This window comes from Esox lucius, chromosome 12 (assembly GCF_011004845.1).
Source record: "Esox lucius isolate fEsoLuc1 chromosome 12, fEsoLuc1.pri, whole genome shotgun sequence".
Taxonomy (NCBI): domain Eukaryota; kingdom Metazoa; phylum Chordata; class Actinopteri; order Esociformes; family Esocidae; genus Esox; species Esox lucius.
This window is the reverse complement of record NC_047580.1, coordinates 9,267,962-9,281,508: the sequence shown is the minus strand read 5'-3', so window position 1 is coordinate 9,281,508 and position 13,547 is coordinate 9,267,962. Positions and strand designations below refer to the sequence as shown.

At 41.9% G+C, this 13,547-nt stretch overlaps 1 protein-coding gene across 15 annotated transcripts in view; it reads left to right on the top strand.

Annotated features, from left to right (window-relative positions):
- Positions 1 to 8,160: 8,160 nt before the first annotated feature.
- LOC105028999 (membrane-associated guanylate kinase, WW and PDZ domain-containing protein 1) overlaps positions 8,161 to 13,547 on the top strand; it is a 122,295-nt gene continuing 116,908 nt past the window's right edge. For all 15 annotated transcript variants that reach the window (XM_013132408.3, XM_034295885.1, XM_020051757.2 and 12 more), the window contains exon 1: positions 8,161 to 8,951. In XM_013132408.3, coding sequence (XP_012987862.2) covers positions 8,654 to 8,951 — 298 coding nt within the window. In that variant the 5' untranslated portion in view covers positions 8,161 to 8,653. The remainder of the gene's footprint in view (positions 8,952 to 13,547) is intronic.

Below are 13,547 nucleotides of genomic sequence, written 5' to 3'. Positions count from 1 at the left end.
TGCACCTGCAGTCTACAAATAAATGACCATTGCTGATATGCTACATCTGCTCAGACACAACTTAGCTTGTTAGCTTGCTGTCTTGACCAAAGACTTTGGAGAAACCTTCCTAAAATATATCTGCGCTTACACAAATGGAATAAATAAGAACATTGAATGATTTCTATGTTGTATAATTGTTTCTCCGTCATCATCAATCTAGCAACTTACACATAGATTTCCTTGACTATCTAGCCAACTAGATAATTGAGGTGATACAATGTATTTGTCAAGAAAAAAGGTTGCCAACTCAGCCTTGCTGTTCACACAAACTTCAGCTCTCATCATCAAATGAAAAATGTACCATGTTTGTCTTATTCTCACGTTGCTTTCGTATATTTTAATTTCTGGAGTGTTCAGTGTAGGATACATGAACCCAAACAAAGCTTGTCATTGGCCTTCACCTCACATACCTTCAAGGAATTATATGCCTACAGGCGTCCCAGCCTTCTATGTTTTACTTGCAACCATGGCACTGGGTTAGTGTCAGTCCTGACACTCTGCCAGAGACTGTTTTTTTACTTCAACGGATGGTATGAAAGTGTTATTATTCGATAAAAGCTGGATAGGGAACCTTTAAAGTGTAATGTGAAGCAATTACGTTTTTATTTTTTTATGTCATATTACTCTTGTGGTAAAATTGTGTTATCTGTTTCATTCTGACCCTCTTAAATACTTTACTGTGTGTGCATCTACAGTAACAGGTTGACACCAGGAGCAGTGGTTGATAGGCTGCAGGCGATGTCCAGTGGTCTGGGGGTAACAAAATGCCATGAAGTAACCATGGCCCCATTTCGGGAACCTCTCCCTTGTGCTGTCACAGCCAATCAGAGAGCAGCAGCTCCCCACTGCCTTTGTGACCAGGTGCTGCCAGTCTTGGACTAGGGATTGCCCAGGGAGGACGTGAATGGGTGATATAATTTTAGTTTTCTGTTTTCTGTTTGACTTTGTCTGCTCCCAAAAGGGGTTTTCATGCCAACTCTTTAGGTCTAAACATTGTATGGGAACTACTGTAATAGAACAATCTAGCATCAATAATTGATGTGGGATTCAAGGTTTGAATAGTTGAATCATTATTCCTGAAGCCGGATTCTGTTGATATTGCTCTTTTTATTTCACATCTATTTTTCACAGCTTTTTAGGATTTTAAGATAAGCAATATGAATTAATAATACACCAATGTGAAATAGTAACTACTGTAGTTGTAAATGACAGAACGTGCTAAATAAATGCCTGTGTTAATATGCTACCTTTGACACAGATCACAAACTCCAGTAGGTCACTAAACCAGTCAAAGTAGGTAATGTTGTTTTGGTTTACATTCTTTAATTGTTTTCTATGGTCAGTAAACCACTTATGTTGTTAAGTTCTCTACAATATTATGCGTTAAGCAGCCTTTATTTATTTATCTAAGACTCTGCTTTTTAAGTTTGGACAGAATGCAATGTTAAATATTTTTCTATATGTTTTTGATTGTTTAAAAAAACATTTAGTTAATCTCCTTTCCTCCTAAACCTGTTTTTGTCATAATTCTTATAAAAGGTGTTCCCAATTTCAGCGACTGTACACTCCGAGAAATTAGTTGTGACTGACAGAATCCTCAAGGAACCGTTGCAAGTCAGTGTTTCCTATGGCTAGTTAATGGTTCCTATTCTTACTCGCACAATCAGTAAGTTGTGGTGTTCTTAAAGGAAACTTTTGTGAAACAGTGGCTTCCAGGAGGAACATCAGAGTTTAACTGTTTTGGTCACCTGTATGAATAAATGTAATTCCTTTTCATCTGTTTTGCTGTATTGTTTTGACACTTTAAGGTCGAACACACCATTTTGTTGCTTCAATGAGGCTACAAAGGTGTATGAATTACTCAAAGGCATATACAAATCCTAAACATTGAATAGTTACCACTTAATTACTACACAGTGCAGTCCAAAAGTATTTGGACAAGTGGCACAAGTTTTTGGTTTTGGCTCTGTACTCCAGCCAATTGGATTTCAAAGGAAAGAAGAAGTTTAAGTGCATATTGTTTGTATTCAATTTATGTATTTGATGCGTTATATACTGGTATTTAATTTTGAAACACAAAGAAGCAAATGCATTTCATTGCTGATAGCTTTAATATTTGTTTTTGATTGTTGGTTTGGCTACTACAGTTCATAAATAACCCTGTTTGACCACACTGGCTACTACCAGCTTTTCTTCTTTGGAAGTGGGTTTGCATCTCACCTCATCGCCCTCTACTGTCAACTGGTAATATTGCTGCCCCCCCCCCCCCCTTTCTTTTTTAGTTAATCAATTGAACGCAGTTTGAAGAAGTGTGAACTCAAACAAAAGGCCTTTGGCCTCCGGGGTTCAGACTGACTGGGAAAGCAGGCAAGCATGAAAAAACCTGAGGTGTGGTATTTATGGACTAAGCCATTAACCGCTGTGTAAATGCGTGGGACATTTTTGTCATTATTCAGAGTTGAGGATGGGAGTGTCACAGGAGGATGTCCCTTGGGCAGAGCTAGAGTGTGTCACAGGAGGTGTCCCACAGGTGCCTGCAAAAGGTAACCAAAACTGTCCCAGTCGTTATTGTTTGTTTCTTATGATTTTGTTTAAATGCAAAGAATGTTCATATATATATTCTTCACCCAAGAAATGACTGTAAAATCATCCATGAACTCTCCAAGAGACTTCCCTGCATTCTCTGCAGCTGGCCCAGTAGAACTCTCGCTCCACCAACCTTATTAAGCACATGGTGAATGGAACACCCAGGTTCCTTACTTCTAGTGCTGAGATGTACTCCCCCCCCTTTGAATAATTTAATCTGACTCAATGTCTCCTTCTCTTGTGTGCTGCATGGTTTGGGAGGCATGAAGGGGACGGCTGAATGCATAGGGACAGGCCTAGTTTTCTACGCCCGCAGCCAAGCGAGCAAGCAGCTTATATAATGGAGAGGGAACATCCACCACATGACAACCCCTGTCGCTTTGTCATCATGTGCTCTCGCTCATTTTTTCTCTTTTTACTGCTCATGTTTTTTCTCTCTAACGCACATACTCTCTCACTCTCTCTCCCTGTCTCGCTCACTCTCAATTCCATCAGTAGGCAGAAATGTTCAAATGAACGTTCTCTCAATTCCAACACTCTTCACCCTTACTCTCTCCCCATCAGCTGATACAACTTTATTAAACTGGAGAAAAGTCTATTTGTCATTCTCAATAAAGAATAGAAAGGAAAGTGAGAAAAGCATTGGGGAGTTTGTGTCTTTCCTACCATACTACTTTTTTACGTACTATGAACCCAATCCTCTTTATCAGAGGATCGGGCCCTAGGAGCAAAATGCAACCACAGCATTGTGAAACTACCTGCCCGTTTTACAGCTTTCATTAACAGAATGGGTTTAGAACCTTTAGCTCATTCCTTTGAGACGTTTGCAAACTGAAAATTCAGCTGGTGCCTGGTGCATTATTGAAGAGGTAGCTAAACCCTAAAGCCATTTGATTTCCCACAGGTGTAGAAGACTTATGTTCCTAATTATTTCACACAACACCAATAACATGTCCCTCTATAACAGAATAAAAAATGAATTTCCGAAGTACTTACCATTTTCATAAACAGCGACCGCATTGTGCTGAAATCATATCAATAATGATCACGTAATGTTAGACTTAGACTTTGGAGTTAGTTGTGTATGGCTATTTGCCATGGTTATAGCGGGTAACAATAGAATACATTTAGTCTAACTAAATGGAATGACCGATGTGCAAACATAAATGACTGACAATAATAAACAGTTATTTTTAAATAATGTTTTTAGGAATTTTTCATTCTTTTTTGGACAGACACAATTAGTTTTGAGACACAATTTGCTCAAAGGACTGGGCCAGATTCAAACCCATACTGCAGCAGTACATGTCCACTGGAGGCATTGGCTTATAGCGCTGGACAACCCCGGTCTACAACAATGACAAATCCTACTCCAGATTGACTACTGAATGGGAAAAAGTGGCCGTAGGTGAAAATGATAAGGAATGACACAAATAACTTGACAGGCACACATGACCGAGTGATGATGGAATCAAATGAAACACCTTCACCCAGGCTTGTGTTGTCTTCCTGGGACTGGGGTTGCCAGGATCAGGCACCACTCCGCATTCCTGTACTCTGTGGTACCACAGATCGATGGTGCGGTACTTCCTGGTTAATATTAAATCACTCTGCATTGATTGGTGGGCTAGCATTCCCAGGGTCGGCCACCAAATTACTGCCAGTCATGAAGCCAAGTAGTAAGCATCACACTGTTTTTTTCTACTAATGTTTTTATTGTACAGTCCGATCAGTTTTCATTGTAAAGTTGTATGTTTGGCATTTTTAAACAGAATGTGTGTAAACCAATTATTTGTTGATTTATTCCTCGTCAAATTAAATCGACCCTCGCTGTTTAATCTGGTTCCAGGTAAATTAAACATAAATTGTCTTGTGAAATTCCACGAACATAAATTCCACTAAGTGACGATAAATCAATTCAGACGTCATTAAGTCAATAGTCCATGTTGACGTAGTGCGGCACATTAAACAATCAGGACAAAAAGCTGGTAGACGGAGCGGTTACAGCAGGCGCTGCACATCCCTGCCCTGGGTGGGTGACGAGGAGACGCCAGCCGCAGTCAGCTAGTGGCTTCTGACTCCTGGAGAATGTCATACAGCATGTGAATGGCATTGGCAGAGCCCATCCTACTAGAGAAGGAGATGACGGGGTGCTGCAGAGAAATAAAGGGGATCTATTCCCTCTCCTTTTAAGTCAGTATGCATATAGGAATGTTGGTACGTACATCGGAGATTGCTAATATTTTATAATCCCCAACCAAACATGTTCACCCGACCAACCCCTTCTCTCTGCCCCGGAGGCATCTTACTCTGACAAATGAAGAGCACATTTCCCCCTTTTCTAGTAAGTTAAAGGGATGAGAAGATATGAACCCAAGCTAAAGCCCTTGAAAACATGGCGGAGGCTGTAAAACTGAGTGATTAAAACAGAGGTGACGATGTCAAGTCACCATGCATACGTACTTGTGGGCACTCGATGGGAAGATAAAAAGGGATGCTTTCCCATGCAATATGATCCAGGCCACTGCTCTCACTGGCCACGGTATGGTGCAGTAAATGACTATTATCAGTACAGGGAGAAATGGAAGTGAAGGTTTTCCCACAGTGAGCATTGTGTATCCCACTTGATCCCAGCAACAGATGCTGTATCCTAATTGGAGTCACAACAGCAGGGAAATGTTCTTTCACCAACGGGGAATGGGAATAGCTATGAGGATTAAAATATTTTTGTTGTTGTTGTTGCGTGGGCTGTTCCATTTTTCGCTAGGGCAAATCAAGTCTGACATTTTAAAGTGGAAATGACAAGCCTTTTAAAACCTCAAATGCACTTCAAGTTTGCATTTACTGCTGTTCATAAAGGTTGCTGAGAAAACTCCTACTTCATCCTTGTTTTGAACTGCTATGAAGTAGTCCAAACTGGTCAGTGATGTGAAACGGTCAAAAATAGAAGTTTAGAACTCTGGAGGATTTATGAATAGACACAGCGGGAGTACCCTAGGCCCACTTTAACATTACATGAGCTGGCAGGCTTTCATTTAAAGAATTCCTACATTTTAGTTCCACAGAGCATTAGACTCATGTATAGATACGCTGTGCCAACCGGGCCTAACACTGTACGTTAATGGCCATGCCTCTTCGGCACTGTGATATTATTTATGAATAAAGAGTAATGGTCCAGAGAGGGATTTAAAGCACTGTGGAAGGCTGTAATCCAGTTTACAATGCAAAAATGCCTGTGAATAATTGGAGGGCGGAGAATAAGGACATTGTAATGGATGTAGGGGAGAGTGGGGTAAATTCACACAAAACCACACATTCCTATGATATTGTGTACATAGATAATTATTGCTAATATTTGGCAACACTTTACTTTGTGATCTTTTTCTGCATTTCATAGTTATATGAAGTTAACAACCAGCATGGGAAATTCTGTTTCCAGCAGATGGACAACCTATGGTGTTCAGGTTACCATGCAGCATCACACGGTTGCTAAGATAATGTTATCTCTCCCCACTTACAGCTTATGTGTTACAAAACTGAAGCGCTTTACAGGAGGTTTCCCATCTCCCCAAAAGTATCTCTGTTTGAAAGCAGAAAAAAACACTAACTGCTTTGTGTCATGGTAGTTGGAGGAAGAAAATACAATAATCTGATAAGTGTGTGCTTTGAGGAAAGGATAATTAAATATATACTTTGTCACGCCTATATGGATGGATGGATGTTTTCTGGATAAGAATGCACTTACACTCGATTGGCTCATTTGGTGATCTGAAGTGCATGTAATCATTTAAAAAGTGTGTTAAAGACAGAAAGGACTGGACTGCTGCTGAGTTATGTTCTCGATGAAAGTACATTTTGCATTTCCTTTGGAAATCAAGGTCCCAGAGTCTGGAGGAAGAGAGGAGAGGCACAGAATCCACGTTGCTTGAAGTCTAGTGTAAAGTTTCCACAGTCAATGATGGTTTGGGGTGCCATGTCATCTGCTGGTGTTGGTCCACTGTGTTTTCTGAGGACCAAGGTCAATGCAGCCGTCTACCAGGAAGTTTTAAGGCACTTCATGCTTCCTGCTGCTGACCAACTTTATGGAGATGCAGATTTCATTTTCCAACAGGACTTGGCACCTGCACACAGTGCCAAAGCTACCAGTACCTGGTTTAAGGACCATGGTATCCCTGTTCTTAATTGGCCAGCAAACTCGCCAGACCTTAACCCTATAGAAAATCTATGGGGTACTGTGAAGAGGAATATGCGATACGCCAGACCCAACAATGCAGAAGAGCTGAATGCCACTATCAGAGCAACATGGGCTCTCATAACACCTGAGCAGTGCCACAGACTGATCGACTCCATGCCATGCTGCATTGCTGCAGTAATTCAGGCAAAAGGAGCCCCAACTAAGTATTGAGTGCTGTACATGCTCATACTTTTCATGTTCATACTTTTCAGTTGGCCAACATTTCTAAAAATACCCTTTTTGTATTGGTCTTAAGTAATATTCTAATTTTTAGAGATACTGAATTTGGGATTTTCATTTGTTGTCAGTTATAATCATCACAATTAAAAGAAATAAACATTTGAAATATATCAGTCTGTGTGTAATGAATGAATATAATATTCAAGTTTCACTTTTTGAATGGAATTACTAAAATAAATCAACTTTTTATGATATTCTAATTTTATGACCTGTATAACTTACAATAGTGACATGCCTATTAGCCAAGTGAAATTGAAACAAAGTGTGCACTTTGAAAACATATGTTCTCTTAGCATTTGTATCTAAACCCCATTCCAGCTGCCTTAATGTCAGCTTAAAAACAAGCAGACATCTTATTTTTTGGAATTGGGTCAAAAGACCTGGTTCTATTTCAAAAAGACCCAGATTTAAACCCTGGAAGCCAAGGCCTAACTATGCCACTGGCAGTGACGTCCTGCCATTTCATTTGTTTCAGCATTTCTATTGCCAAATACTCTAATATGTACATAATACATATTCATACAAACTTGATTAATTGCTATAACTCAGCACAACCGCTAATACTGCAAAATCTTGTTTAAATGCCCAAAAATGAGCATCTATGCATGAAGTTAGTGCCACTGAATTAGCCTATCAGAGGATAAAGACCACCCACTGGCTATGAATTACATATCCCTTGTGATCATGACATACGCAATTAAATGTAATTAAATGATGAAATATGCCATTAAATGAAATATGCAATGAAATTATTGAATACGACATGAAATAATGATGTACATCTTGTGATGAAAAACACACATTAGCAAATTGCAAGAACAATATGTTAATATGAAATAACATACTATTATTTTTAAAAATATTTTTCATATACAGTAATATATGTATTTTTTATTTCATTATTTGATTTTGACTCTATTGGTCCTCCATATGCTGAAACTAAAAATGGCTCATATTACCCCACTCTTCCCTGGTGAGAATATTTCTTCTCGAGTGCGCTCCAATGTGGGAGAATGGCAGGACGCATGCGTTGTCTTTACTATCAAACATAACCCGGTCCCAGGCGGACGAACTGTCATGTTACCTGCCTGAAGTCGCAGCGGGCCATGTGAACCGCTCTCACAACTCACAGGACAGGGAAAACAAACTGTTTGGCAGTTTTTATTTTTTGTTTAATTTAAAAAAATGTGAGTTAAGGGTCAAAGTACTGTGGCAGTAGAACATTAGACCTGCGGGGCTTTTTGCGTTAGTTGAAAGTAAACCAGTCAATCGAAGTTCGGATCAGACCGATTTGTATAATCAGAAAGAGTGGAAGAACACGAGAAGCCAAGAACAACATCCGATTATTTGACAGTAACACGGGATGTGTAGCCAGGACAGCTGCGCGAAACATTTGCCTCGTCCTGAAAAAAGAGCTGCTATGATCCAATCTGCGGTCACGTTCAAGCAACCGAAACTTTTCTCTTTTTTGAAAGCTACTGTGTGGTATGTGTCACCTGGTATTTGAATCATCCGGTGGGACTAACGGTTTACGTCTGGATCCTAGTCAACATGTCAAAAGTAATCCAGAAGAAAAACCACTGGATCACCAAAGTTACGGAGTGCACAGTGATTCGGGACCATCGCGGGGAGCTGAATCTGGAGCTACGCGGTGGCGCGGAGAACGGAGAGTTTCCCCACATCGGGGAAGTCAGAGAGGATGTGTTGGTTTCTGAAGATGGACAACTGACGGAGGGGGAGTTACTACTGGAAGTAGAGGGTCTGTCGGTGTCTGGATTGCCCCTGTATGACATCCTAACTGTGATGAAGTGTTGCAATGGTCCCGTCAGGTTGAAAACCGTTCGTCAAGGTAAATGTTAAATTCAAAAGTAATTCTAAAACACAGTTAACTTATTATTGAAGTTTGAGTATATGCGCTAAACTACAACTATTTGACCAATTATTCAAGAAGACAGTCCTTTAGAACCTGTCCTACTGTGTGTGTGAGAGGGAGGGAGAGAGGGAGAGAGACACACACACATTCTACTGCATAGTCAAATGAAATAGAGAGCCCAGGGGAATGTTTTTATTTTATTTTTATGACTGGCAAGTAATGTGAGTGACTGTTATAACCATAGGGACAGCAGAACAGGCAGCCATGTAAAGTAGGTCAGTGGAATGTGACACTCTGGTTAGCTTGTTTTCAGAAGCATAGGATCATTGTTGACAAGAAGCCACTGTGACAGTCATCCAGCTTGTGTTTGTCTGTTTGTGGCCTGGCAAGGAGAGCTAAAGTCACCCAGAGTCAAAGATTAGGCCCCAGTGGCTTGAAAAGCTAGTGTAGCCCAGTCATTTACTGTACTGACTCTCTGTGTTCACTGAAGATCCCACTGCGCTTATCGCACGAGTAGGGCTGTTAACCTGGATAAAAATCCACTGTGGCCCTCACAACATCACAGCCTCCTAATCTCCCCAAGCTTACATTTACCGCCTCCCCCAAACCGCTTTCTCTGAGTTTCATAACCCCAAGCTTCCCTTCATCAAAATGTTTCTTACACCACACAGTTCACTCTCTGGTTGATTCTCAGGCCAATTTCAACACGCCTCACTTCCAGGCGATGGATGAGAGAGCACTGTCGTGTAGGAGAAACGTGTGTTGCTCTGACAAAGTCTGGTTGATGCAGACAGATGTGGTGCATATCGGGAGAGACTCCACCCGTAGACAGACAGAGCGACTGGGTTATTTCCAGAAGCTCCCTGGGACTTTGATAGGGCCCGTCCCACTGCCCATGCTTTGCCTTACATCTGTCAGGGAGACGGAGAAAGTGAGAGGGACATTTTAATTGTTCTGCTTTTTTGCATTTCGCTTTTCATCGCACAACTTAATGTTGTTGTTCTTCTGGTGGTTTTTGACAGTCCCGTTGACGTCAGGATGTGTCTGGCTACGTTGCCGTTCTTGGTAGCGGGATGCATGGCTGTAGGGCGCTCTGTGCGGAGCCATGGTCTCTGACCAGATTAGTGTTAAGTACTGCAGAAAGTTGTTTGAGACTTAGATGTGGCATGTTTTACCAAACCCAGATTCACCTGCATCATTATTCTGCCTGTCATCAGTCTGGTCATGCTGCTACACGGGCAGGCACATGCGCACACACACACACACACACACACACATAAACACTGTGCCCTTATTTGACTTTCTGCCACGAGCGCTTCTGTGGGAAAATCATTAACTGTTTTAACATGTGAGTTTCGCTGTTAACTGACTCTCTGGCACACTGGATGTGTAGTGCATTGTTCTGATGTCCATGGTGAAGGTCGGGCCTTGTCATTAAGCATTGACCTTTTCCCCACTAGGGTAGGACTCATATCCTCATCCTGTTTGTAGAACAGCGGTCTGTTTAGCCTACACTATTTTACGTAAAAACTGAGACTATTACCATAACTAAAAGCACCAATTCACATTCAAAAGAACATTGCGGTTGAATAAGCCTGCATGTTTATTGATGCTCTTCAAGACATTCATTAATGTATGTTTACATGTCTGAGCATTTAATCATCAAACCCAGAGACCATACAGAATCAACAAAGCGCTGAGCTGATTAAGGAGATCTCCAAGCCCTCTCCATGCCATAGTGAGAGGCCTCACGCATGAGTCAGCCAATTGCTCCTGACTCTAATGTCGGGGGAGCATATTCCGTCACAGGACCCGGTGAACTGATGAGACCTCATCGGGCCTTAACCTGTTGGTTGCCCAGGCAGAACCAAGGCAGGCAGGGTCCGTGGGGAGCGGTCCAGGGGGGGAGAAGTGGGGGGGAGATTGGATCCCTCAAACAGGTGGCTGTGTATTCCGTTGCAGCCCCCCCCCCCCTCCGGACCAGTCAAGCAGGGTCTGGGGAACATCTAGCAGTCTTCCCTGTGTGGTGCATTGTGGGTCCACAGGTGGGAGCCTACAGCTAAAGGTGGGCTTACCTTCACTCAGGAATTCAGTGGCACGCCCCCCGTCCATTATCCTAGAATTCATTATTCTATTTTCGGATATTCGATTCCTGCGCTTAAGGGGGTGAATTGCAGGGAGATTACTGATGTATTGACTCCGTTACAGGTGTGTGTGTGTGTGTGTGCACCTCTTGAGTTTGTAACATATCTGTTTGCTCATTGTGCTTTGCCTGATTCAAATTACACTACAGGAGAGCAGGAATGAAAAGCTGTGGAGAAAGAAGTGCACTCATTGGTGTATCCATCAGTATTAAGCCCCATCGTGGGAAATGATTGCAACATTCATCATAATCTCGGCTAGGTCATTAAAGTTCGGCAAACAGTCATTATGCAACAGAGGTGCCTATTAAAGGGAATGGAACATTTGAGAAACGATACATTCTATAAACTGTATAAACTGCGGTCAATGTACTCATTCCATTGACTGATTCCCACTAAGACAAGGATTAGTGCTAAATACCAGTTTAGGGAAACAGACTGTGCATACTGCAGCGTCTTCTGTTTCTCCCTTCTGTGTATTTCCTTTTTCTCCACTGTGAACTCAACTGCTGTGATCTAACACGTGGCCCCTTTCAAAGAAACTTCAGAGATACTTTGAAAAGTTACAACTTCATTATTTTAAGCTAATTTTCACTAATAATACAAGCAAGGTGTTTCAGCTGTCACCTTGTACTTGTACTGGCTATGCTATTCAGCTGCTCTCCTTACTGCAGGACAGCAGTGCTCTCTCTGCAGCTGAGTGCCAACATACTGTGGCCTTGCGTTGGTGTATTCCCTGCTTTCAGTGCCAACTCTCCCCAACAAGCAGTTCACTGGATCACGGAAAAATCCAGATGGTTACTAATGTCACCCAAATATTACAAGTTATTTCTTATGCACTCCAGGCTGCTATCCTACTCAAATATAATCAAGTTGGATGGAACAAATGGGCCCTGATAGCTACCGCCAGTGATACACAGCTTCCCCGGTGAAGCAGGCCTGTTGTGTCCAGTGAGAAGCATTGCAGTACACTGACTGTTTCACTGGTGGTCCACGCCTGCTTGTTGTTGGAATTGTAAATGTCACGGCAAGAAGGAAGGAGGTTGTTGGCCAAGATCTCGCAATACATGGCCTGATCCATCCTCCCCTCAATACGATGCGGTCGTCCTGTCCCCTTCACAGAAAAACATCCCCAAAGAATGATGTTTCCACGTCCATGCTTCACGGTTGGGATGGTGTTCTTGGGGTTGTACTCATCCTTCTTCTTCCTCCAAACACGGCAAGTGGAGTTTAGACCAAAAAGCTACATTTTTGTCTCATCAGACCTCATGACCTTCTCCCATTCCTCCTCTGGATCATCCAGTTGGTCATTGGCAAACTTCAGATGGGCCTGGACATGCGCTGGCTTGAGCAGGGGGACCTTGCGTGCGCTACAGGTTTTTACTCCATGACAGCGTAGTGTGTTACTAATGGTTTTCTTTGAGACTGTGGTCCCAGCTCTCTTCAGGTCATTGACCAGGTCCTGCCGTTTAGTTCTGGGCTGATCCCTAACCTTCCTCATGATCATTGATGCCCCACAAGGTGAGATCTTGCATGGAGCCCCAGGCCGAGGGAGATTAACCGTCATCTTGAACTTCTTCCATTTTCTAATATTTGCGCTAACAGTTGTTGCCTTCTCACCAAGCTGCTTGCCTATTGTCCTGTAGCCCATCCCAGCCTTGTGCAGGTCTACAATTTTATCCCTGATGTCCTTACACAGCTCTCTGGGTTTGGCCATTGTGGAGAGGTTAGAGTCTGTTTGATTGAATGTGTGGACAGGTCTCTTTTATACAGGTAACGAGTTCAAATAGGTGCAGTTAATACAGGTAATGAGTGGAGAACAGGAGGGCTTCTTAAAGAAAAACTAACAGGACTGTGCGAGCCGGAATTCTTACTGGTTGGTAGGTGATCAAATACTTATGTCATGCAATAGAATGCTAAATACTTATTTAAAAATCATACAATGTGATTTTCTGGATTTTTGTTTTTAGATTCTCACAGTTGAAGTGTACCTATGATAAAAATGACAGACCTCTACATGCTTTGTAAGTAGGAAAACCTGCAAAATCGGCAGTGTATCAAAGACACTGTATGTCTGATCGAAATATATAGATAGTTACTAACGTTGTTATCTGTCCACTCCAAAAAATGTGATCTTGGTGGACCCTTTAAAGGTTCTTCACATTCCAACTGTGGGGGAACTCCCCCTTAAAGGGTTCTTGAAAGCACTTATTAAAACAATGTGGGAACTCCCTTTTCAAGGGTTCTTCAAAGCACTTAAAGGGGTTTTCCAATAGTTTCAATGTGAAGTATCTCTAAAAAGATCCTACAGAAACTTTTCTTGTAGAGTTTAGGACAGTCAGTGGTTTCTGAGTCATGGTGAATATCTTCATCAAGTTGTTGCAATATCTCAGTCTGTGAATTGAAATGAGTTTTAGCAGTGTCCAACAGG